This window comes from Pelodiscus sinensis, chromosome 1, assembly GCF_052426305.1.
Source record: "Pelodiscus sinensis isolate ZL-2025 chromosome 1, ASM5242630v1, whole genome shotgun sequence".
Taxonomy (NCBI): Eukaryota; Metazoa; Chordata; order Testudines; family Trionychidae; genus Pelodiscus; species Pelodiscus sinensis.
Genome location: NC_143052.1, coordinates 124,953,753 through 124,980,000, shown reverse-complemented (window position 1 = coordinate 124,980,000; position 26,248 = coordinate 124,953,753). Strand labels below are relative to the sequence as shown.

Sequence of the window (26,248 nt, the reverse complement as noted above, 5' to 3'; positions counted from 1 at the left end):
AAACACACAAGCCCCATAGCTCATATCTTGGGATAGAAACTTTAATGAAATTCAGACATTAAAATACTCGGCGAGGCAAAGAATGCATTTCTGCAGAAACAAAGGGATTTAGTATATCAAGAAATGTGGGCTTTGATGCCATTTAGAAAGACCCTAGATTCCATGATTTACATAACTACAAGATGCACCTCTTAAAAAATGCAAATATCTGCATTGCATCTTGTAGCTGTAATGAATGAGTCTTTCACACAATAGAAACATTGAGCTTGTTCTGGGGCACTTTAACTGTGGCTCCATATGTTGCATGGCATGCTTGTGCCCTTTAATCACTGTGCCTTTGTTTTATCAAAACTTAAATGTTTAAATGGTCTACACTCCAGTTTTGTTTTGTTTAAAACATGATTAAATAAGCTAAACAAATGCAATTCTCACAAAGGCACAGGGCACTGTAAATCATGGAAAGCTATAAAGCTGGGAACAGCTGAAGTATGTAAATTTCAGGAATTGCTAATCTCCTATAGGACTATTGCTTTAGGTTACCAGAGGACCCATGTTGCCCAGTGGAGAGCAAAAATTTAAAATACACCACAGAGCCTATTGAGAGAGAATGCCTAGATGCACTGAAGATTTATATTAATGAGATCAAGCTAATGTTTGCTTTTGCTATAAATTAGGGCTTAAAAGAAGGAAATATTTTAAAGCATTTCATAGATTTGCAGACTTGATAGAGAAAGTCTCACTGGTCTTCACTATGGATCCAACCACTAAAGTCAATTGAAAGGTTTTTATTAGTATCAGCGGGCTTTAGATCAGGCCTCATCTCAATATTTTCATTGTAGTAAAGAGTTTTCCTGGGATTAAAGGAACGAATAGGGATCTGTTCATCAAATACAATCAAAATCAGTCTGTCACTCTCAATGAAGTTTTTAGTGTAGGCTTGGAGAGAGAGAATGTATTGTATTTTGACAAACCTGGATTGCAAGTTACAAAAAGATCTGTTTCTGACAGCAAAAAATAGGTAATTAATAGGACTAAGAGACAAAATGCCAGCTTGTAGATTTATTTCCCCTGCAGAAATAGGCGCCTCTGTTAGATTGCTCTCTCTTGATCTGATGTAACAAGAACAGAGAGTCAGCTGTGAATCAAGCGCCTTGTTCTTATTTCCTTGATCATTGACATGGTTTGAGAGGGAAAGAAGGAGGGATTATTTGTGAGGTTATTAAAAAAATTCCAGCTGCCCCTCCTCCTCCCCTCTAAAATGCAGATACTTCTAGAACATTCCATAATATGAGTTTGACGTTTTTCATTCAATATCATGTTCTTCTCTCCTACTCCTTATTTGTTAAAAAGTGCTTTTTACAAGTCACTAAGCAGATAATTTGAAGCTTTGATGAGTGGATTGCCAGTTAGTAATATAGTGGGAAGTGCATTTTTATTTTATTTTTTACCCAGCAGGCTGTTGTAATGGTTATAGAAATTAAAGGATAATTGCATTTGAGTGAATTTATGCTTTTACAATCCCACTGTTACTGTTATTAGAATATTTACCACTTTTGCAAATTCTCTCTTCACGTAGATATGTTAATTTTTCATTACCGACCTGTGCTGGAAACTAGCCATTTTTGAGAGATTTAGTCCTATCAGATTGACATAGGGGTAAGTTTTTCTGGTGATTTTAATTATTACCCATTACAGTGCCTTTGCACTTAAGTTTAATTTGCAACATCATTAGATTAATTCATTTAAAGTTTATATTAGAAATGATCATTAATGACTTTCTTTCTTTATTGATATTTTCATTGGATTTCACACAGATTAGGTACTAGGTAGCCTACATTTTAAAAAAACTGAGAAATTTGTTTCTCAGTGACAGATTACAAGTAAAGTTGGTAGTGTACAAAGATTAGTTTCTGAACATGGCAATAAACTTCTACAATATATAGAAATTGCTGATGTGTAAAAATGCTTGGTAATATTTACAAAACAGATTTTATTCCTAATGAAGACCTTTACTGGAGAATGTTACCACAGATCAGAAGTAGTCAGAGCATAGAGAGCCATTACTCCCAAATACCAAGGCTCATTTGTTTTTTGTTGGGTGTTTTCTGTCTCTCTTAATTAAAGACGTGCTGGGGGAAAAAAAAGGTTTTAGAACTTCTTCAGTTTAAGAAGAGAACATTCAGAAATACTGAGTCGTTTTTGTTAATCGATTACATTTGTGGGGGAAGTCCTTTCTTCTCTACTCCAGGCAACATTTGTCATCCTTTGGCAGGAATGACTAATATCTTTCTAAATCTCCAATCTGGAGTCACCTAGAGTGGCTCACATTCCCTCCCCCACCTCCAAACTCTTCTGATGTTCTGTGCTGGGGAAAGGAGGGGAGAGAAGGGAGGAAGGTTATATGTTTCTGACCTGCTTTACTGCTTTTCATCTGAAAGTAAATTAATGCACACACTGGATTCCCCTCTACTGTGCTGATTGGATCTTTGTGCTGATTAAATATTTCACACTGGTAGAGGGATGCTGAAAGCACTCAGCTGGTAATATGGTATGTACATCAGTGGTACAATAACTGACTTTCAGGTTCACGTCAAACAAAACCCCCAGTTTGCTACAGTTTTGATTAGAATGAGCTTTTGCTTTGAATGTAAATTCTTGTGCTCTGCTGCAGCAATGGCTAATTAGCTGAGAGCTGATAGAAAAAAATGAATGAATTCTTATTTCTAATGTCAGGCAGGCAGTAAATTGTCAAAAAAGGGACTGGGAGAGAAAACAACATACAAAAAAGGCTTTTTTTGTTTTTTTTGTTTTTTTTTTTAAGTAGTTACCATACTTTGTGCTTTGACACATACATTTTCCTTCTGTTGTACCTTCCTGATGTTTTGTCCAAAGGGTAAATTTTGTTTGACCAGGGATCTATAATTCCCCTAAAAGCCTTTTCCTGCTTTCCGTACCCTCTGACAGTTGTCAGGATATTTTTTGATCTATATTCAAGTTCTCATCAGATTTTTCATTTTCCTGCTGATTAATACTAGGAGCTAGAAGAAAATTTGAAGCAGCAGTGATATAACTACGACTTTACCATGTATCTCTTTGTCTTTATCCATAATTCTTTCTGCCTCCTATGTTCCCTTATGCTTTTCAGTCTTTATCATGGCACACTGAGAAGGCTGTGGTTGGGTCTTGCTTTGTGGACCAGCAAGCAGAAAGGGGGGTTAACTCCTCAATGGTGGTGTGCTGGAGTGGGCTCCCTTGAGCCCCTTGTTAAAATTGCAACACCAAATTAAAGGGAAGCTTGGATGATTTCCTGCCTCTCATGGAGTTCACCTCCACTCTCTAGGTACTGTTAAATCATCCCTCCCAGTGATGACCTATCCCTGGGGTTCATTAAAAATACTTTTGTAGTGCAATTGCCCCAACCTCTCTTTGGAATGAATGAGATTACATCAAAACAGCAGGTTGTTTAAAAAATAATTTGGGAAAGACAGGTTGTCCCAGACTCCCCTACAAATGTCATTGCCCTGGTTCAGATTACAGAGGTTGCACATAATGCTATATTATCAATACAAGGTTATTCAGGAATGCTGTGTAAAATGTTCTCATCAAAGTTATGGATATGACAGAGCATTTTTAATAAAGGGAAACCAAATAGATTTTTCAGTTTCTCACCCATCCACTCTGTGCGCACAACAGCCATGGTACTTGGAGTTGTCTAGAGGCAACATGGATATGTTTTTAAAAGAACCCTTTGTTGAAATATTGGTAGCATATTACCAATCCCACCCAAGGACCTAGTCCTGCAAATATTTGCATAAGTATACATCTATTCATTGGAGTAGCCCTATCCACTTCTCTAGGGCTACTTCTTTGAGTAAAGTTATGTAGGATCATAAGTTTTTGCAAGGATCAAGGCCCTGATGATAAAGGTACACAACGAGGTATTAAAAATGGCAACTGGAAACATTGAAAAGAATATGAAAATTCAGTTACCAAAACCACAAATCTTGAAGCATCTCATATACTATGGTTCTTGCCAAAATAAGGTGCTTGTGGTCTGTTGCATTAGAATATTACAGAGTCTGTTATTCAGCTGAGTTTTATTGTGAGAACTGAGTAAATTAGCAGAGGTCAAGACCCTCTTCTCTGAGGGAATCTCTATTCTGCTATCTCACATGCAGTGCCTTAGGTTTGTGAAACATGTTAAATTATTAATTGGTAGGCCTTCACTTTGGTTCTATAATGGATTGCTGTTACATATATACAAAATGTTTTCTTCTAGGTCAGCTCAGAAAAATAATAGATGTTGCTTTGGAAAGAACTGCAGATTTTCATAGCAAAAGTGCATTGTCAAAGGGTATCATTCTGGAAGGATTACTGGAACAAAGTCTGTGTCTGAGGCAAAAGTGGTTAAAATAAACAGTGATGGGCAGTGAATTCTAAGTCCCTCTTAAACAGGTCACATATCTTAGTTTGGAAACATGAAGGTTTGTTGGCAGGCTTGTATCAGTTTATACTCCATGCAAGATAATCAGCAGAAGAGTATAAAATTGTTTTAGAATATAGTCACATTTTTATTTAACAATCTACATTGAAGTGCATGTGTGGATTACTCTGATATATCAGGCACATTAGACCTTGTAAGGTTACCAAAAAGGATGTCAACAGCAGAGTAAAAACATTGCAGTGAATGGTAATGTGTGGGTTTCAGTGCATGTGTGCTCCAGCATCTGTACTAAGAATAGCTATTTGCTTTTGCCTGTGGCTTCCGAAGGCAGAATTCTTCAAATCCATCTCTATCCCCTATTCCCTTCTCTTTAATATGAAACTCATCAATCGGATTAATAATTATACATGGTAGTACTGAGTAGCTGGTGGGAGCCACACTTATTCCAAATGTTGTGGAATGATAACAAAACTGTTGCATCCCTGTTTTCACCACACACTACAAACCTTCATGAGCATAGACTTCTGTGAAACACACTGGTATTTTTTTTTATTTAAAAATAAGTAGAAAGGGTAAAGCTATTTTGAAACATTTGGGAAAAAGTATTAGCACACTGCTTTATACAGTTGAAATCTAAGAAGAGGAATCTGTCGTGTAGCATATAGAAAATCATAAACAAGCAGCAGCTTTACAGCACACTGAAGTGTGTTTGCATGTGACTGGCATACATATTTCAAACTCCAGTTTGCCTGTGGCATCCTGCAGTGACAATGAAAGTTGTGCTGCTATTGAAAAGGCGCTGCTTCAAAATTGGTGTATTGTAAGGACTGTTATGCTGGAGATGAGAAGCAGTGAGCTACTTTTCAGCATTTAGAGACACTATTTTTTTTTGGTTCCCCCATTATGACTGCACATGTGTTTAACTGTTATGCCCAAAGCATGTTTAGATTCTTATTATTCATCATACCAAAAGTGTCAGAGATTGTTATGCTGACTGATTCCCAAAATTCAGATTTGTCTCTTTTAGAAACAAGAATATTCTTTAATTAATTTGACAGAAATGTATTACAGCAGATTAGGTTTTCTTTGGAATTTTTTTTCATACTACATTGTTTCTGACAAGATGCCTTTATCAGCACATATTGGGGTGAATATGAAAACATATGTTTTTTTAAAAAAGAAAACCAAAGAATCAAAATTAAGATGTTTCAGTGTGTTTAAGTAGATGCATTTTCTTGGAACAATTCAATCAGACACACATGAAAAATGTCATCTCTTCCAAACAGGTGAGTTTAGCTTTCTGAAATTAATCTTCAAGAGTTACTAATCAGATAAGTTTCCACATCTAGCTTCTAAAACTCATACCTTTTAAACAAATACTTCATATATATATATATATATATATATACAAAGTATTGTTTTGTCCACTTAGTGGAAGTGTTTGGAATAAGCTGACTGGTTATTTCAGGCTTACAATAGTGGCAACATTCTTCCCTTCATTTACTTTTTTAAGGATTAAAGTAAAATGTATCTTTAAAAGGGAATACAAATATTCCTTTAACAAGGAAAAATACAAAGGGGTCAACTATAGAAACAACTTAATGTTTGCTTTGAGTTACAATTTAAAACAAAGAAAAAAATCTAATAATATATCAGCTATTTCTGTTGCATATATACAAATATATTCATATACATCAGTTGATTATGAAAATAGTGGCACAAAAAACTATTATTAATATGTCTCTGTCAGATGAGTGGATCACCCTGGAAAATTAGGTTTATCTTAATGTGAGTAAAGAAATATCTAAACATTTTAATTGTACTTGAATTCAGATTTGCATTGTCTCTTTTTTCCCCTCTTTGTAGCAAGTTGAAAAGCAATTATTGGGTATTAAACTATGTAAGGAAAGTATAGTTCCTGCTTTTTAACTTGCTTTTGTTTCCACTGTGCTCCAAAAATGGCATATCTTAAGGAGTGGTGAACTTTTACTTGTTCTGTTGAACTGAGTCAGAGAAAATGTAAAGTATTTAGGTATCTTTTATAGGTTATATGAGAAAAACAATGAATGTGGAGCAGTAGAGCATATTTGTATGTTTGTGTGATGTAAAGTTTCCCATCCAGGCAATTAAAATATTGAGAACTTGTTTGGGTAGACATTAAAATCAAGGTATAAAATGTAATAAATGTAAAATAGGTGCAGGGGACATATTCTGCTTTCACTTACACAACTGGAAATCTTGGTCCCATTGAAGTAAATGGCACACTGACACAGAACAGAACGGAGTGAAGATTTCATGCCCAAACCAACTCTATTTATTTCTAAGTAACAGATTTATACTGTTGTTTTAACTGAAAGAAGAATTTGCCCATTGTCTCCATTATGAGTTTTTAATTATATATCACATATGATATAAAATGAAACAATATGACTGTAAAGCTAAAATCTTATTCAGAAGTATCTTAATCTGAATATGGGTGATACATAATACAAGGAGATTTGAATACAGCTAAAATGAGATAAAGATAAAAATAGGTTTGAATCAAGTCTCTTATATCCAGTACTTTGGCAACTATAAAGGCATGAGTCGTCAGTGTAACATGGAATAGAAGAAAAAAACTTGATCCAGAATAAAATGTTGTTTTTATATATAAGTTCTCAGTAATATTAATGCTTTTCAACAAATGTGAGACTTTTTCATAAGCCTTAAAAAGTAAGAGGGTGGTTTGTTTGCTTTTTCTTTCACTAGAACCTTGAAACCTGATAGCTTGAACCTAATACCTTGATACATAATGTAGGTTATTTAAAAAAAAATCTTAAAGGAAATGCACATTCAAAAATGAGATGAAGACACATGGAAAATAAAATGTGTAAATCACTGAGGAAATCTGAAGAATTGGGAATCTAAACAAATGTGTAGGATGAGACTGGAAGGTGTAATGTGATTTGAATTCTAATGCGAGATGAGTTTGATAATACGGGCTAGCCTGCTCTGAAATCCTTTTATCAATTATTATTTCTCACTTGTAGTGATGTAGCCTCTACTCATGGACTTAGGTGCTTGGTGCTGTCCAATCTCTCTCTCTCTCTCTCTCTCTCTCTCTCTCTCATACACGCACACTCGAAAATGATTCAAGGTGAATTAAGTAACTTCCTTCCCTCCTCCCCCAAACAAATCCAAGCGAAAAATCCACTTTAACAGAAAAATAAATTGTTCGGACAAATCATAAACTACACTAAGCCAGCGCGCTGTTAAAAGCAGTGGAGGGGACCAGAGAATGATGCTAAGCAGGATCTGGCCAGCTGTCCTTCATCCTTTAAGAAATGCTAGCGCCGGTCCGGGCTGGCTCTCTGTGCTCTCCTGGTGCATAGCCCGGCTTCGGGAGCATGAGGTAGCCCAAAGGAAGAGAAGGAAGAGGCAGAAGGCACATGCAGCCGGGTTCTCGGCGGGGCGCCCCCGGCCGGCGCAGGCGGCAATGGCAGGGCTGCTGCGGGTCAGGGAGGGGTGAGAGCCGCCGCTGGAGCGCCTGGCAGAGCCGGGCTGGCGGCAGATGAGGCCATGCGGTCGCGGCGGTGCCGGGGCGCCCCGTGCCCGGGCTGAGGGAAGGGGGCTGTGCCGCCGCCGCTGCTGTGTCAAGGCCGGTGGTGACGCTCGCGCTTCTCTCTCTCCTTCTCCCTGTGGCAGAAGCTGGCGGTGCGGAGCTGCCCCGCTGCGGTGCTGGTAGGGAGCGGGGGCAGCGGCAACACCAAGCCCGGCGGGGTCCCTGCGCTGCTCAAAGCGTCCAACGGCGGCGGCAGCCAGAGCCAGAGCTTGGCCATCTCCGTCCTGCCGGCCAAGGCTCCCATCGCGATGGTGACCGCGCACCTCAACGGGGGGCTGGGCTGCAGCGCGGCCGGCGTGGAGCCCCTGCAGAGCGCCCCCATCAACCTGCAGACCACGGCCAAGCTGGTGACGGCCCGCAGAGCGCCCGAGCTCGGCTCCCGCTCCCAGGTAGGAGTCACGGGCGGCCCCCGCTGCGCCGCGCTCTGCCACTTGCGGGCTCCGCCGCCTGCCTCCGCCGAGTCCGCGGGGCGGGGCGCGGGGCCAGGGGAGGGGCTGCAGCCACACTGGGGGCTCTGACTGGGGGACGGGAGGAGGGGGCGGTCGCCTCATGACGGGGGCCTGGCTGGGGAGGGCAGGGGGCGGTGCTGCAGGAGGTGTGTAGCTTGACACGGGGAGAGCGGGGCTCGTGCGGGGGAGGGGGAGCACAGCCGGGCGCCGCAGGCTGCTTGGTCTGCAGGGCAGGGAGCGGGGCTGTCTCACTGCTTTGAGAGGAGGCACAGGGAACGTAACACCCGAGGGCTAATATGACTTGGGGAACAGCATAGTGCGGAGGAGGCAGGGCTCTCTGGCCTGAGCTGGACAGCAGGGCCCAGAGCGGAGCACGGGGCAGGTCAAGCCCTAAATCTCTGTTGCTGTGTTAATAGTATTTGCCCTCCCTGGCACTTTCTTCCTGTGATCTGAGGAAGTGGGTCTGGCCCACGAAAGCTCATCGCCTATTAACCATCTTGTTAGTCTTTGAAGTGCTACATAGTTTTTCCTTTTGTTCAGCTGAAGGCTGGCTTGGCTAGTAGAGGCAGGAGTTGAGAGAGGCTTCTGAGGCGCTGATGGAATTCAATTGCTTCACCTTTTGGGGTGGCAGTGCGGTTCTTCCCCCCCAGCAAGGTTCAGGAGAGGAACAAACAGAAAGAAAATGTTTGGCATGAGGTGCTGCCACGCTGTCTCTCCTACTCTCCAGGCACATGGTAGGCACCTGTGGTTTTCCCAGAGTGCTCATTTAACTCAATGACCGCATGGATGTTAAGGAAGAGTTTGCAGAACAAGTGTCTTTTTCACTAGCTGAAGCAAAATGCAGGACAATGTAGCACTTTAAAGACTAACAAGATGGTTTATTAGATGATGAGCTTTCCTGGGCCAGACCCACTTCCTCAGATCAAATAGTGGAAGAAAGTAGTCACAACCATATATACCAAAGGATACAATTAAAAAAAGTGAACAAATATGAAAAGGACAAATCACATTGCAGAACAGGAGGGGGATGCAGGGGGTGGGGGGGGGGGAGGAAGGAAGGTAATTCACACTTACCTTCCTTCCTCCCGCCCCCCACATCGCCCTCCTGTTCTGCAATGTGATTTGTCCTTTTCATATTTGTTCTTTTTTTTAATTGTATCCTTTGGTATATATGGTTGTGACTACTTTCTTCCACTATTTGATCTGAGGAAGTGGGTCTGGCCCACGAAAGCTCATCATCTAATAAACCATCTTGTTAGTCTTTAAAGTGCTACATTGTCCTGCATTTTGCTTCAGCTGCACCAGACTAACATGGCTACATCTCTATCACTTTTTCACTAGCAGCATCCTCAGCTTCAGACAACCCACATTATGGAAATCCTTTCTGCAATAAAAACAGGATGAAATTACACTAACAACGTCTCAGATAAGAGGAAAACAGTAAATGCAGAGTCTGCACCAAAACTTTGTGAGATAAGGGTGTGAGCTGTTATCTTTAGCACTTAAAAGTCTAAGCAGCAGACCCCTGGCTAGGGTGAGAACCCAGTCAGTCAATGTGGAGAGTTGGGAGAGCAGTAGGATCTGCAGCTACAAAATTCCTGTTTGCACAGAAGAAGTTATAAGGAATGTTTATTTCCATACCCTGACTACTTCTTACCCATTACAATCCCAGGAAAGGCTACTGTTAGAATCTTTTGTCAGGGTGAAAAAAGAAAAAAATGTAAACTAGAGGAGCTGTAAGAGTCAAACTATAATTGAAGACAGTGTGAAACAAAAGTGGTATTGGAAAATCTGAAACTCTCTGAAGTCCATGGGCTGTGGAGCCTCAACCCAAATATTGTGGAGGGAATGTCCATCACGCTAGCATAATGATGACAACAAACCCTATTTAGTTAATCGACTGAGCATGTCAGTCCATCTTGGGAACTACATCTTTCCTTTGTTTATTCTGATACAACATCATTGACTTTAATATAGTTAACAGGCCCTGGGAGTAGAGCAAGGATCCAGCAGCTCCCTGCTGCCTCCCTATTTACTTCACCAAAAAAGGTTCCAGCAGTGAGGAATCAGCAGCATCCTTCACTGCTAAAAGTAGCAGTGTAAATGTCAGAGGCACTGTTTGGTTATGTAGAGCCTACAGATACAAGTGTATAGGGCACTTAATTTGCCTAAACTGTGTTTCACCATCTACAGCTGCTATTTATACCAGTACTAGCAGGGTATAAAAATACACACTACCATAAGAGTAGTCATAGCCTTTGAGTAGTGGACTGTGAACTTGTCATTTCTGGCAGGAGGTAGAGTTCTTAGAAGGAAGGAATCTTTCCTGGTAGGTAGTTGCAATAACCCCAGAGTTGCCTTCATCTCCCCTCCATTGGGAAGATTAGCCCTGTGCTTTCCCATATTCATTTCCATTGTGTTTCCCTATGCAGAGCAGCCCCATGGAACTCAGCAGTGTGCTGAGAGGGAGTGTTCACCTGCTGTATGATCCTCTAAACCAGTATTTGTCCCATACTTATATACAGTGCTTTATTTGTTAAAAAAAATGGTGACAGTGCTCCAGGGGAAAAGTTGTTGAGCTCTGACTGGAGGTGCCAGTACTGTGTACCAGGCAGTACCATCACAAAAAAAGCACTGCTTATATATATATATATTTTTTTTTCTCTCTAGTACAACTGCATTTTAAGCAGAGGTTTGCTGTAACCAGAATAGGAATGATAACAGTGCCCTACATTGGGTTCACTGTGTTTGAGTTCTTGCTAAATGGCCTTCACAGTACAAAGTTTCTTATAACGTCAGTTTTATGAATCTGCATTTCTGATTGTGTCAAAAATTTGCCATAATAGAAGGATGTATAACAGGTAGGCTGTGTAGCACTCAAGAGCTACACCGAATACTGTAGTGTTTACTTTAGTTTATTCAAAGTTTTCTACAATTCTTTTCTTCTCCAGTCAAAAAGGCCTAGAAAAAGTCTGTTAGTGTTTTCATGAAGAAATCTTTATTCTTTTCTAGAGTATGAATTTGAGATCAATAGAAATAACATCTTGTTTACTAATGTTAGAGCCTCACTTGCAGGTGTCGCTGTTGGCAGAGTAACCAAAATGTCTGCTTCTTTTTTTTAATCACTCAGAAAAACAGTTTTTCTTTTGAAATGTATAAAGTTTGTGAGATGGGGGATGATGACAGCCTTTTGCTGCCTGGGTCAGAGAGAAAAGCTGATAGCAGTAAACGAGATTACTGGCGTAGTGCAGTTTTTCCCTCTGTGTCTGCAAAGTGTGGAAAAGGGCAAGGGCATGAAATGTAAAGTTATGAGTTTCTGAACATTGATTTCTGCTGGAAAGCATTTAAAGGGATCAGCGTGTGTGCATGGTCATCTTGAGTGGTATCTAGCCTAAGGGATGAAATGCTAAATGAAACTCAGCAGAAAAAATGGGGCATAAAACTATAAGGGAACCCCTTTCAACCTAGATATATAACTTTTAAATATAGATAGGATTAAATATAAGTATGTTCATTATAGCATGTCCATTTGCACTGCTCTGTGTCAGCACTTTCATCATAGGCCCTGGTTTCCCCAATATATTTTAAAGTGTTTTAGATACATTATTGATTGTCAGGGAAACTAAATCTACTTAAAATGGTCTGGATAAATATATGTGCACAATACCCTTTAAATGATTCTTTAGAGATTTACAATTTATTCCAAAGAACAAACTCATACTCTCATTCTAAGTAATGTGGGGGTCATCCTGTTAACAATTAATTCTGATGGGACACTACTGAAAGTATTTAATTCAGGATGAACAGCTTAGAAACAGGGCAGTCATAGCCCAAGACTGGTGGTTGTTTATTTACAAGTAACACCAGACTGGTCAAAAAGAGAACATCTGTTTCACCACATTGGGTAACAAGAAGCCAGAAAAGCAGTTCCCTGAGATACTCCTGTTCCTTAAGCATCACCAGGAACATTGCTTATAGGGATGAGTGTTTATGAAAAACAGTCTCATCAAATAAAAAGTTCTTCTAATCCAAATGCATAGGTCAACATATAACTCAGACCTATCCAAAAAAATCACGCTGTTGCTAATCCTTTAGTATCTAAAATCTAAAGGTTTATTCATAAAAGAAAGAAATAGAGGTAAGAGTTGAAATTGGTCAAAGAAACAAGAATGCATACAACAATTGCTGAGTCCTTGTTTTAGCCTTGTACTGTTGGCTTAAGTCAATTCTCTGGTTAGTTCCAAATCATTGAAAGGACCTCAGTTCCTTTGTTAGAATGCTCCCACTGGTATAACTCCATAGTACAGAGGCTTGAGCCATAAAGAACCTGGAGCAGGAAAGAGGTAAGACAGAAGAGTTCCTAGGACCTTTTATATTTTCTCCCATGTGGAGGGACTCTCGTTGTTCTTATAGTGGAAAAGTTCAGAAACAAGATGGAGTTTGTCACGTGAGCCATCACATGGGCAAATCTCCCATCCATGCATAACTTAGCTCTTTGCGGGTAAAAGCCATTGCTTACGTGCTAGTTTGAACATTCACAGGAAAGTCCATTCAGTGTAGATGGGTCTCCCATCTACACTGCTTCATTGTGAGTTTGGGTCCTTTGATCAGTCATTCCACTTGAGTAGTCCCTCTAAGACATTCTGGCTAAATACTTTGTGGATGTTATCCGAGGATCAAATATTTGAAATCAGGTATAGAGCCTGATAACTTCAAATACAAAAATGATACATGCATACAAATACTATAATCATAGCTAGTAAATCATAACCTTTTTATAGATATCTTATTCAACAACATTTGCCAAAGTTTTGTTGCAAATATATGTGTTTGCAACAGTGATCTATATCACTATATGCTCTGCAGTGTCTAACACTCTTTGACTCCCACTACTATGCACCATGTCCTTTGACCCTTTAACCTCTGACCCCTATAGCCCATGCCAACACCTCTTTGCCCCTATTTGGCTCTCCCACCCCAAAACTCCCCAGAACGAGACTGCCCACCCTAGGGAGCATGGTGGAAAGGGGGAGTGGCCATTGGCAGTGTACACACTCCCTCCTCCTTCGCACTCCCTCCCTCCCCAAGCACATCTTGAGCCTTCATCAGTGGTGGGGAGGAGCGCGGAGCACCGTCCAGGCTGCCTTTACCGAGGGAGGCACCTCCTTTGCCACCTCCTTCTGCTGCCTCTGGCAAAAGCAACTGTGAGGGCAGAGCATGGAGGGGGGGAGGAGGGAAGGAGGCATGTCCTCTTTTTGCCTCTTCCTGCTGATGCCTCAGCGCCACCACCAGCACAAGCAGTCTTGCAAGCAGAGTTTGGAGCCTCAGCTAGCTGCCATTATCGAGGGGGGAGGGAGGTGCCGCCACCTCAGGCCTAGCGCCACGCCTCCTCCTGCCACCACCTCAGGCCTAGCACCACCACTGGCAAAAGCAGCCATGCGGGCAGGGGGAGCGGATGTTGGCAGTGCTCACACTCCCTCCTCCTTTGTGCTCTCCCTCCCCAAGTATGGGGGAGGGAAGAAGGTGCCTCCTGCTCTGCCTCCTCTTGCCATGCCTCAGCCACCATGGCTGTCAGAGTTGAGCTGCCATGAACAGCTGGCTTGAGCTTTGGCAGCTGCCGCAGCCCAAACAGCCAGCAAGTTGGTCCGTGGTCCAGCAGTTGGGAACCTCAGATCTATATGGTCATATCCTAATCAGCAGGGCTCGACAAATAATACAATCTACTCACCCATGGTTATTCCAAAATAACAATGTGAAAGTCTACACAACAATTCCGTTATTATTTAATAAATTCAAAGAACAGACAGCTTATTCCAACTCCTGCAAACCTCATTCCACGAGGAATAATGCCTGTTCCAAAATAGCTATTTTGGAATAAGAGTAGTGTGGACACTCCACTGCTTCTATTTCGAAATAGCTCCTTCCCAGGGCCATTCAAAGTAATTACTCCCCAGTGCCTTCTGGGGCTCTAAATCAAGGTAGCATGTCCCCATTAGGGAAGCCTGCCTCAGACTAATTTTGAGGCTTCCCTGTAGTGTAGACCTGTTATTTAGAAATAAGCTATTTCGGAGTATTTCTTCCGGAATAGCTTATTTTGAAATAGGCGTGCAGTGTAGATGTACCCTTTGGCTTAGTCTACACTACAGGGTTTTTGTGCAAAAAGATTTTTGCGCAAGAGTTTTTGCACAAAAACTTTTTGCACAAAAGCCTTCTCCACACCACAAAAGGATATTGCAAAAGTGATGTGCTTTTGCGTAAGAGAGTGTCCACACTGCATGGACACTCTTGCGCAAGAAAGCTCTGATCAGAGCACCTGTGCTTTTTGTAATAGGCTCTTTTTGTGCAAGAAACCCCTGTTGCGAAGAAGTCTTGCGCAAAAAGGAGTTATGCTTCGTAGAAGGAGGTATACCTACACCGCAAAAAGCCCTCTGTTCTGATGATTGACTGTAGATTTTCTCGTGCAAAAATGTGCTTGAGCTGTGGATGCTCCGCTGCTTTTGTGCAAAAATCCTGTAGAGTAGACATAGCCTTTAAGAAGTTGATTGCAGGAATGTTCAGTCACTGCCATAAGATGTTGGCTCTTCACAGCATTTCCAGCCTCAGGCTGTTCATAGGGTGGGACTCAGCCACCGGCACTGCAATGCTTGGGGAACATCCTCACAAGACAATAGACTCCATCCCTTAACACACTATTTGCGCCTATAGAACACAATTGCTGACACTCACACATATTTTACAGTAAGCCCTCCAGTTTGTTCCCCAAGTCAAATTGAAAGTTCATGGCAATCTTCACCATCTAGAAGGATCTACCATCTTAATTCTGACCCTATAAGTTCTAGTCCAATCTTGAGTTTTTTCTTGAGCAAAGTCTGTAAATCGTGTTAAAATCATAAAGCGTGGATCACTGTTAACAGCTTAATTAAATGAGACCATCAAACTCAGATTATTCCACAAGCTAAATTTTAATTCCATTTTTCAGAGGTGAAAATCTGATATACAGGCAGTCCCCGGGTTACGTACAAGATAGGGACTGTAGGTTTGTTCTTAAGTTGAATCTGTATGTAAGTCGGAACTGGCATCAGCCGCTGCTGAAACTGATCAGTTTCAACAGCCGCTGAATCTGGACACCAGTTCCACTTACATACAGATTCAAGGTAAGAACACCAGGCGTCCCCAAGTCAGCTGCTGCTGAAACTGATCAGCAGCTGATTCCAGGAAGCCCAGGGCCGAGCAACTCTGCCTCGGGCTTCCTGTAGTCAGCCGCTGGTCAGTTTCAGTAGCGGCTGACTTTGGGACGCCTGGGGCAGAGCAGCTCAGGTGCTGCTGGCTTGGTCCAGTAGCGCGGCCGCTCCTCGGAGCTAATGGACCAACCCAGCAGCACCCCAGCTGCTCTGCCCCAGGCATCCTGATTCAGCCACTGCTGAAACTGATCAGCAGCTGAATCAGGACGCCTGGGGCAGAGCAGCTGGGGTGCTGCCGGGTTGGTCCAGTAGCGCCAAGGAGCGGTGCTGCGGGACCAACCGGCAGTGCCCCACCTGCTCTACCACAGGCCCCCGGCTTTGCTTCACGTCTCCCTGGTCTGCTGGGGGAGGGCCTAGCTGCGTCCCCCCCTCTCCCAGCAGACCAGGGAGACGTGGAGCAAAGCTGCGGAGGACCCGGGCCGAACCGTGGCGCTTCCAGATCAGCGCCGCGGTCTGCAGAGCAGGGAGACGCTGAGCAAAGCCACGGAGGACCCGGGCGGACCCGCGGCTTCCAGATCAGCTGAAAGCGCTGCGGGTCCGGCCCGGGTCCTCCGCCGCTCTGCTCAGCGTCTCCCTGGTCTCCCTGGTCTCAGCGTCTCCCTGGGGCCGGACCCGCACCGCTTCCAGCTGATCTGGAAGTGGCGCGGGTCCGGCTGGGTGCTCCGCCGCTTTGTTCAGCATCTCCCTGGTCTACAGACCAGGGAGACGCTGAACAGAGCGGCGGAGCACCCGGCCGGACCCGCGCCGCTTCCAGCTGATCTGGAAGCGGCCGCGGGTCCGGCCCCCGGTGCTCCGCCGCTTTGCTCCCGTCTCCCTGGTCTGCTGGCTCCGCCACAGAGAAATCCCCGTTCGTAACTTATGTCGACTTATGTCGGATCCGCGTAACTCGGGGACTGCCTGTACTAATATACTACCGGTCATCTACACAACAGTGTTATTTTTGAATACCTAACGTTATTCCAAAATAATATAGTCTGCATCTACATAGCAAACCATTATTACGACAAATGTCAAAATAATGTTGAGCTGAAGGACTTCTTCCTCTGACTCCTGTAACCCTCACAGTATGGGGACTAAGGGAAGTCAGAGGAAGTGTGCTCTTCCTTGGACTTCCTACTAGGGATGTTAAACTAGGGATGTCAACTCCCCCCAGCCCCGCTGCCTCTATCAAATAGAGACAACAAAGGGGGAAGAGAGGGAGTACTTGAAAGCAGCAGAGCCACACAGCTAAGCCCGGGCTCAGCTGTGCAGCGCTGCTGCTTTGAAACGTAGAGGAGGCATTCAAAGGGGCAGCGCCGCACAGCTAATCCTTGGCTCAGCTGTGCAGTGCTGCCCCTTTGAAACGCTGCCTCGGTGTTTCAATGCAGTGCTGAACGTGTGGAGCCTGGGGTCAGCTGGGGACTCCCCAGCTGATCCTGGGCTCCAGCGCAGCATTTCCGTGGAACCTGGGATCAGCTGGGTAGTCCTCAGCTGATCCAGGGTTCTGGGGAAAGGGAACCCGGAGTCAGCTGGGGAATCTGCAGCTGATCCTGGGTTCCGCTGAAATGCCATGTGGAGCCTGGGATCAGCTGGGGACTCCTCAGCTGACTGCAGGTTCTGCAGCAGCATTTCCCGACAACCGGGGGTCAGTTGGGGACTCCCCAGCTGATCCCGGGTTTGGCAGAAATGCTGCGTTGGAGCCCGGGTATTTCAAAGTAGCAGCACAGCACAGATCCTGGGATCAGCGGGGAAGTCAGAGCGGGCTCCTTGATGGGGACTCTTGTGCATTTCAAAGCTGGCACCTGCATGCAGCCCAGAATCAGTGGGACTTCCTGCTGGGCCCGGGCTGCAAGCAGAGTTCCGCATTCCTCCTTTGAAATGTACAAGAGCCTCAGCAGTGGGTCTTGTACATTTCAAAGGAGGAATGTGGAAGTGCCTACTGACTGATGGAAATTCCATCGACTACTCGACTAGTCAGTTAACCACTAGTTAACATCCTTACTTCCTGTCGTGTAGACAGCGCCAAAAGCCAAAGTAAGCTCTTTCGACTTAGGCTATGCAATTGACATAGCTCAAGTTGTGTAGCTTATTTTGTCTTTAGCCCTCCTGTGTAGATGTGCCCTATGACACCTGACCTTGAATTTTAACTTTCAATTTTCATGCTTTTCTTACTAGTTTGTGATACAACCTTAGGTCATATTGTATTCTTGTTTCAGGCTAAGATAGATGTATTGCTATCCAATTCGTTCAGAAAAACATGTCTTGTATTTGTGTAGGTGAATGATCATACACCTTTTTTAGGTGTGATTTTATGGCATCTCTATGAAAATTAGCCTACTGAACTATGCTGAGTACATCTGCTGAGGCTGCCAGCAGGGTGCTAGTTATTATATGGATACTGTGGTCCATTAGGAACAAGACTTTGGCACTGAAATAGTTTCATAGTGTTAACCCAGCAGGCATTCAGTGGAAGGAAGGCTGGTTAGAATGGGATTGGAGTCCAGTCATTGTCCTAGAATGGAAAGATTCAGGATTACATCTTCAATCTCTTATGTCAGCATTCACCTTGATAACTTTAAGGCAAATGTGTTCCCATTGTGTGTTTGAGTAGCATTACAGTAAATAGAAGAAGGGTGTGGGGAAAATTACTCAACAAAAGAAATACAAAAGAACAACATTTGTTGTGATTTTGATCTTAAACACTGTTGAACCAGGTTAAAATTCCATAACTCCATAATTCCAGTTCCTTCCCCACTGTCTTAACAAAAAGCTGAAAAGAGCATGGTGATTTAAGGTTATGGATTATAGAGTACTTATGTCTGATTCTGCCTATATTCACACCAGCATAAATGTAGATTAATTTGGAGAGGTCAATCAATTTATTTAAAATTTACATATATGGACTTGAGGACAGGATGCTGTATAATTAAATGACACTTTAAAATATGTATTTTTACTATGTAACGTGAAATTATATCTTTCAAGTTAATTAAACCAATTAGCAATGTTAGTTGCTATTGATAGGACATTCAGATGTCAGATTCATAATAATCACTTTTGCTTCCTCTTTGTAAATGTTCTACCTTGTCAATATCTCTGTGGTGTATGGGCTTATACTTTTCCCTGCCTGCAGTTGTGAGGTCAGTGATGCATTTGCATAGCCCTTGGAGGACCACATTCTACAGTCTTTATTAAAATAAAACTCTCATTGTTGTCAAGGACTGAATAAAGACTGATTAAGCCCAATGCTGGATTCTGTACACAGCCACAATTTCCAGTGAAGTCAGTGGGACTTTTAGTGCACAGGGCATGCAGGATTGGACTCAGGTTGTAACCAGAGAGAGTAGTTTTAATTTACAAACAACTTGGCTACGTCTACACTGGCCCCTAAAAACGGAAAAGCGATGCAAATCAGGTAAGTCAGGATAGGGAAATCCGCGGGGGATTTAAATATCCCCCGCAGATTTAAATAAACATGTCCGCCGCTTTTTTTCCGGCTTGGGGAAAAGCCGGAAAAAAAGCGTCTAGACTGGTAGGAATAAGAGATCCTCAGGTAGGAATAAGAGCTCCTCCAGAAAAGGGCTTTATTCCGGAGGATCGCGCCAGACTTGACACTTTTTTTCCGGCTTTTCCCCAAGCCGGAAAAAAAGCGGCGGACATGTTTATTTAAATCTGCGGGGGATATTTAAATCCCCCGCGGATTTCCCTATCCTGACTTACCTGATTTGCATCGCTTTTCCGTTTTTAGGGGCCAGTGTAGACGTAGCCCTTGAGTAATAAAATGTAGGGAAAAATAGGCAAATTCTCTTAGGTGTGTTCTTTCTGGGAAGTTGTATGGTATTGGTTATTTATATATAAAAGATCACCCACATAAACAAAGTTAACAGTCCTTTGCTCAAATGCTTTTTTATAGCTCGTTATTGTTTTGATAACCCTCACAATGGACTTTGATTTACTTTTGAAAACTAAAAAACGCTCTAAAATGGTAATAAACTATAGCTGTTTCATTGTAATTGGAAGCTGTCTATTCCTCCTGTAAATTCTAGACAAGCATTCTTAAAAATCTCAGAATATTCAAGTTAGTTCTGTTTAAAACTGTGGTGAAAGAGTAGAAGAAGATAGCTAGAATATTTGAGAACTGTGTTGCTGTTGGTTGAAGTGCAGTTTGTAATAATGCATGATGATCAGGGAAAAAATAATCTCTTAGGTTTTCTAAATTACAGGATACATAAAAACATCCACTTATCCTACATGCACTATTACTTTAATAAAGGCACCACTTTAGGAAATGAAAGGCTTTGGAATACAGCCAACTGTCTTACTTCTCTTTATTGTCAAAAGGTGGATTTTTTATTATCATTGGAGGTTGTGGGGCAGTTAAATGATTCATGTGAACTTGAATGCTTGACTCCAGGCATATATTATTGGACTGCAGACTCCTTATTCATCAACTTTCCGGATGCCAATGTTCATATTGAAAACACAAACATGATAAAATTTCCTGTGGCTCTTAGAATGGCTTTGCTATTTAAAGCCTTGGAAATGGGTATGGTTGTAAAGTACTAAGCTCTAAGTGTATATCTGAGTATCTATTTAAATTAATTTGAAAACTATGCCAGAAAATACTGCTCTTAAATTATTTTATATAAAAATAGCACAGAGAGAGAGAGAGAGAGACTGTATGTTGTAAATACACAGTGCTGATGAATACTCAAGTAGTTTATGGAAATATCTTAGAAGTCATTCCTGACAGTAATAAAGGCAGCAATTTGATTTCATCTGTGTATAATAAACTGGTTTCACATTGCAATAAAAGTGGTGGTGATGTTATATTAATATTTATTAGCACTTATTGATGTTAGTTTAGTTATTTTTTCTTTATATCATAGCCATTTTATAAACTCAATTTAAATTGCTACATAATAACCAATTAAAATGTGTGTGAGAGAGAAAATATATGTCTATACAGATACAGAGCTTGTGAGTGAACAAACACACGTAGGCCCGTGCATACTGGAGCTGGATCCCCATTTAATGAAAATCACCAAAATTCCATTGATTATAGCAGAGTTCTACAGTTTACATCACCTGAAGATCTAACCCATTGAATATATTCATCCACTAGGATTGTATTGGTGTCTGTATAAGGATTATTTTCATTGCTTACTTGCTGTTTAATAATATATTTTTCAATTTATTGTTTCTATTTATTCTCTATAAGATATTTCTTGAGGAAGAGGGATTACATATGACTTATTTTCAGTGTGTTTTGTGATGTAAGATTTCTGCTTTGCTGGCAAATGTGAGCTGTAGAGACTCAACTGATATAAAATCTAACCACCCTAATTCTTCCATCCTTTAAACAAAGTAATGACCTAGTCAAATGTGTTTCATTTGTGTCTGAAAAGGAAAGAGTGTTGGTAAGCAAAAACAAAAGACAGTGTTGGTAAGCAAGTATGTCTACACGGGAAGGTTGGGCGACAAAAGTGCTATCGACATGCAAGAGGGACCAAAAATAAAACCAACCAAACCAGTTGTTCTGTCTCCCATAATAGACATTTCATGGTCACACATTACTAGCACCCTGTTGACAGATAAAAGCAGAGCAATGTGGTTAAGCATCCCACAGTGCAGTGTTGTGGGAAGGTAGAGCTGATTCCTGTATTTCTTCTCTGACCCAATCAGGGCCTAAGGGCAGGGAGAAGTGTGCAAAGTCTCCTCCCACCTTGCCTCTGCCCCTGCGGTGCCCAGTGCTTAGAGTCAATCCTGGATGTTGACTCTAAGCACTGTGTGCCGCTGGCAGGGGAGGAGACTTCACACACTCCCCCATCCCCAGGTTCTGATTGGCCTGGGGGTGGGGAGAGCGTGCAAAGTCCTTCTCTCCCTGCCCCCGCCATGCAAGGGGCACATGGCGCTTAGAGTCAACCCTGGTGGTTGACTCTAAGCGCCATGTGCCGCTGGTGGGGGAGGAGATTTTGCACGCTCCCCCATCCCCAGGCCCTGATTGGCCTGGGGAAGAGGGAGAGGCAGGGTGTCTGCAGGCTGGATAAACTCAGTTGACAGGCCAGATCTGGTCCACCGAGTCCCTTTTGTCCACCCCTGGCTTATGTACTATTTAAATCGCACTCAAGCCCTGAACATGTGAAGGCTTACACTGGCTCTTTTGGATGGAGGTGAATTCACCATGCTTTAATTAATATTTAAGAAAATTGAAATTCCCCCTTTAAATATGGGTGAGGTATCTTGCAATTTAAGGCAAATACAAATTCTTCTTAAACTCCTTTCAAACAGGCTTCAGTATTCAGTAAATGAAGCCATATTGTACAGTTCTTAATTGAGCATAACTCCTAGGTCCCATTGATGTCAATGGAAATTATGCTTGAAGAAGGACTGCGGAATTTCTCATTGAAATCAGTGAGAGTTTTAGCACTAACTTCAGTTGGAGTGGGATCAGGAAGATAGGCTGTGATCCAGCAAAGCACTTAATCACGTGTTTAACTTTAAGTATGTGAGTGGTTCTGCTGATTTCACTGTGATTAATCATGTGCATAAAATTAAAGGAATGCTTAAGGGCTTTGCTGTGCTGCAGCCTTTGTCTCTTAGGTTATTCTGATTTAGAGCCATTTATGAGAAAATCTTGCCTAAAGGGAAGATTTGGGACCCAATTGTTTCACCCAACAGAAAGGAGTAAATGCCATTGACACCAATGGGAGCCATTTATTTCTGGCAAGTGGAGAATCAAACACTTGATTATTATTTTGGGGATTGTTTATATGTTGTTGTTGAAACTAATTAAACATAGATGAACGACAAGATCAACCTAAAATAAACGAGCACTTGAAAAAATTATTGACTTTCCTTTATAGCAGAGGTCAGCAACTTTTTCAAACCAAAGAGCCAAACTACATCAAAATTCACAACAAGTGGTCAACAAAGAGCCGTATAAGAATGCCCATTTGCAAGACTGAAATATACAACTTAATATTATTCATAATTGACATCATGATTAATAATAGCATAACTGAAACACTGTACTCACAGACTATATTTAATGGGATTTTTGCTGCTGCATCATTTTGCACATTTCTTTGAAGTTTACATCATAACTGGTCAAATCCAGCTTCATGCATACCTAAAGACTGTGTTCTGTCAATCTTATGGCAAGGAGCTCGGGATGTGGGCATGCAGGAGTCTGGGTTGGGTTGTATGAGGTGCTCAGGGCAGGGGATTTGGGTGTATGATGAACTCAGGGCACAAGGTTGGGGTGTGTGGAGGGTGCAGGAGTGTTATGGCATGATATTGGGGATGTGGAGGTGCAGGACTCTAGGGATGTGGAGGTATGAGGGGCTCAGGGCAGGGGGTTCAGGTGTATGATGGGCTCAGAATTGGTATGTGTGGGAGGGTGCAGGAGTGTTATGATGCTGCGACCAAAGGGGGGCTGGGCCCCAATTGGAGGCTTGTTCGCCAGCTTCATTTTAAAATCAAGTAAAATGTTATGTCCAACACAAAAGGTTTGAACATTGTCTTTATTTATGGCAGAAGTGGGGAACCTTTTTTGAGTTGGGGCCACTGACGCACAGAAAAATCACTTGGGAACCACGTAAGTGAGAAGCCAAAAAAACCCACCCCTCCGAAAAACTCTGACCCTCACTTGATGTGGCCCCCAACTGAAACACCTCACTCCCCTGGTGCTCCAGCCCCATGGTGGGGGGGGGGGGGGAGGGGGAGGAACAGGGAAGACTGAGGTTCAAGACCTCAGGCTAGATTTACTTTTCTGGGGTTCCAGGGTTAGAGGATTTTGTGGGTACCCCTAGGCTTTGGGTGGAGCCAAAAATAAGGAGTTAAGTGTGCAGGACAGGGCTGTCAGTGACTTGGATAGGTATGGGGGGTACAGGTCTGGGGGAGGAGGTTGGATATAGGAGGGGGTGAGGGTGTGAGATCTTGTTGGGAGATAAGGTGCAGGGAGCAGGCTTGGAATATGGTGTCTGGCTGCCGGGAGGTTGGCAGGAGTGGGCTGGGGGCAGGCTGTCTGGCTGGGGGGGATGAGTGAGGGGCAGTGCGGGGTCTGGGCATGAAGCTGGGGGGGGCACTTACTTGCTTTTGAACCGCGTGTAATGCAGTCTTCTGCTGATCTCATTTGCCAGGCAGGATTCACAGGGGAAGAATGCAGGAAGTGTTTTCCAGGGAAAGAAAATGGCAGCATGCACGGAGCCATTTTTGGTTCCTGGTTTCCCCGCACACCAGGGGAAGGAATAGAGCGGCGCACTGAGCCATTTTGTTCCCCATATGCGGGTTCCGGCATGGAAGCTTGGGTTTTTTTTCCAGCTGCTCCCCCTCTCAGGAAGCATGTTCTTGCATTCCAGTGTTGTAGGGGTTGTAAGGCTGTAGCGCCAGTGCTGGCTCCCTGATGCGGGGAAACCAGTGGGGGCTCACTTGGGGCTCCAGAAGAGCCATATCTACGGCGGCCATATTTTCTGAACCAAAAATAGGGACATATTAGTCACATCTCCAACCCCCTTTAGCCACACCCACCTGTCACTCCAAGCGTTTGTACAGAGCACTGGCTCTGCCTTTTAAATTGAGTAAGATACATGCGGCTTCTAACATTTAAAGGGCAGAGCCAGCTCTCTACGCAAAATGGGATCAGCTGATTTCAAGCACAGCTCTGCCTTTTAAATCTAAGAAGACCTGCGTGGCTCTTACTAGGTTTAAAACACAGAGCAGCAGCATAGCAGGAGCTGGAGCTGAGAATCAGTTGATTCCCAGTCTAGCTGCCACTCTGCCCTTTATGCAGAGTGCTGGCTCTAGTCTTTAAATCTAAGAAGCCACGTGGCTCTTACTAAGTTTAAAGGGCAGTGGGGTTTTGTGAAGGGGGCTGTTCCCGGCTTCATTTGCAATATCGACGGGCCTAATCTACATCCCTTTATCGAAAAAGGGATGTAGTTTAGACACAGCCTAAAGGTCTGGGCCTGTGTCCTTGAAGTTCATACATAATAAAATGGTCCTTTTCATTCTTTGGTCAAATGTTGTTTTTGAAGGCAAGAATCTAGGTCTGTATTCAAATTTTGAATCCTCCTTTATCTTAGGATTCATAGACCTTAAGACACTCAAACATACCAATGTATTTTATAAAAGACATTAAATTAGTGATAACAATTCTGTTTCTCAGCAAGATTCTTATTAAACAACTTTTTCTGCAGCTTCTTTTTACGTAGCCTGTTTATTGTGTTTAGCTTCATTAAATAAATCCATGACCCAGCGTCTGTATCATCATGAAAATTTGCATCCACAGAGATTGTTGCATTGCTTATTGAATCAAGCAGCAAGAGGAGATTGGCTATACTGAGACAGCTTTCTTTTTAAATGCACACTCCCTGAGCTAGCAGTGATTGAAAAGTTGATGCCAAAGAGTACATAATAGTTGATAAAATTCAGGTAACATTTATTTTCTAAAGTTTACTGTTTTATTTTCTAAAATTTTATGAAATGTGACAGTGGTGATTTAAATTCTCTTTACCTGCACTCAATACTGTTTTTTAATTTTGTTTAAAAAACCCACTTAATCTAATGTGATCTGCATTTCTCGTTAAAGAATCAATACATTCATTAGTCAAAAAGGAAAGAAGCATTTAAAAAGACAGCTATTCTAACATAATAGAGATGAACAGACTGTAGAAGTTTGGCAGGGATACTGGAGGGAAAGGTTTTAGAAGACCGTGGGCTGTAATCAATTAGAGATTGCCCGAGTAGAATCCCACTACTCTGACCTAACAGAGTCTAATTCATAATGTAACATTATTGCATTTACTGACTCTTGGAACCCTCTTTTCAAAATACAAGCAATGTCAAAAGTTTAAATAATCTGTGTTCCATCACACTGCATAATTTTTAATTTTTTATGCTAGCCATTGGCAGGAAGTCAGAAACTACATTTGTTGGTATGGTTTAAAAAACTACCCACAAAAATAACCAGGAACAGATGGGAAGCTCTAGTGTTTTGCTTTATCTGCATTGTAAATGTGGGCTTTAAAGACAAAGTAGGTGATATAATGGTTCAAAATGTTTATGCTTTGTTCTCGAGGCTTGAGAGAGAGAAGATCAAATCCTGGATGATCTGGCCTGAGTCCAAGAATGATTTCTGACTTAACAAATTATTACGTAGATTTGAATCATCCTGTTTTTTAATTTGCTGTTTTCTTTTACAATTTACATTAATGAATTCCATGTGAATATTTTTTTTCACTACCTACACATGATAGGACAAATCCCACTACTTGCCGTGTGTACATCTGGCATAACTCTGTTGACAAAGAGTTATTCTACATTTACACCAATGTTCTTTATAGTAGAATTTGGTCATGGACTATGTAATCAAATCACTAATTCTTTTGCTTTCACTTTCCATCTGACTGTAAACAGGTTAACTTGGCTGTATCTGTAATTAGAAAATGTTACATTACAAAAAAAAATTTAAAATATTTTCTCAATCTTATCTTCTCATTTTCAAATGTTTGTTTTTACTTAAATTGCAAGA

At 42.2% G+C, this 26,248-nt stretch overlaps 1 protein-coding gene across 5 annotated transcripts in view; it reads left to right on the top strand.

Annotated features, from left to right (window-relative positions):
- The window catches only part of PHF21B (PHD finger protein 21B), a 235,638-nt gene that overhangs the window by 131,393 nt on the left and 77,997 nt on the right, over positions 1-26,248 (top strand). For 3 of the 5 annotated variants that reach the window (XR_012896208.2, XM_075899821.2, XM_075899813.2), the window contains one exon: positions 8,129-8,434. The exons of the other annotated variants lie outside the window; for them this stretch is intronic. Coding sequence is in view for 2 of the 3 variants with exons in the window: in XM_075899821.2 (XP_075755936.1) it covers positions 8,129-8,434 (306 nt within the window). In the remaining variant the exon portion in view is untranslated. The remainder of the gene's footprint in view (positions 1-8,128; positions 8,435-26,248) is intronic. 5 annotated transcript variants of the gene reach the window in all.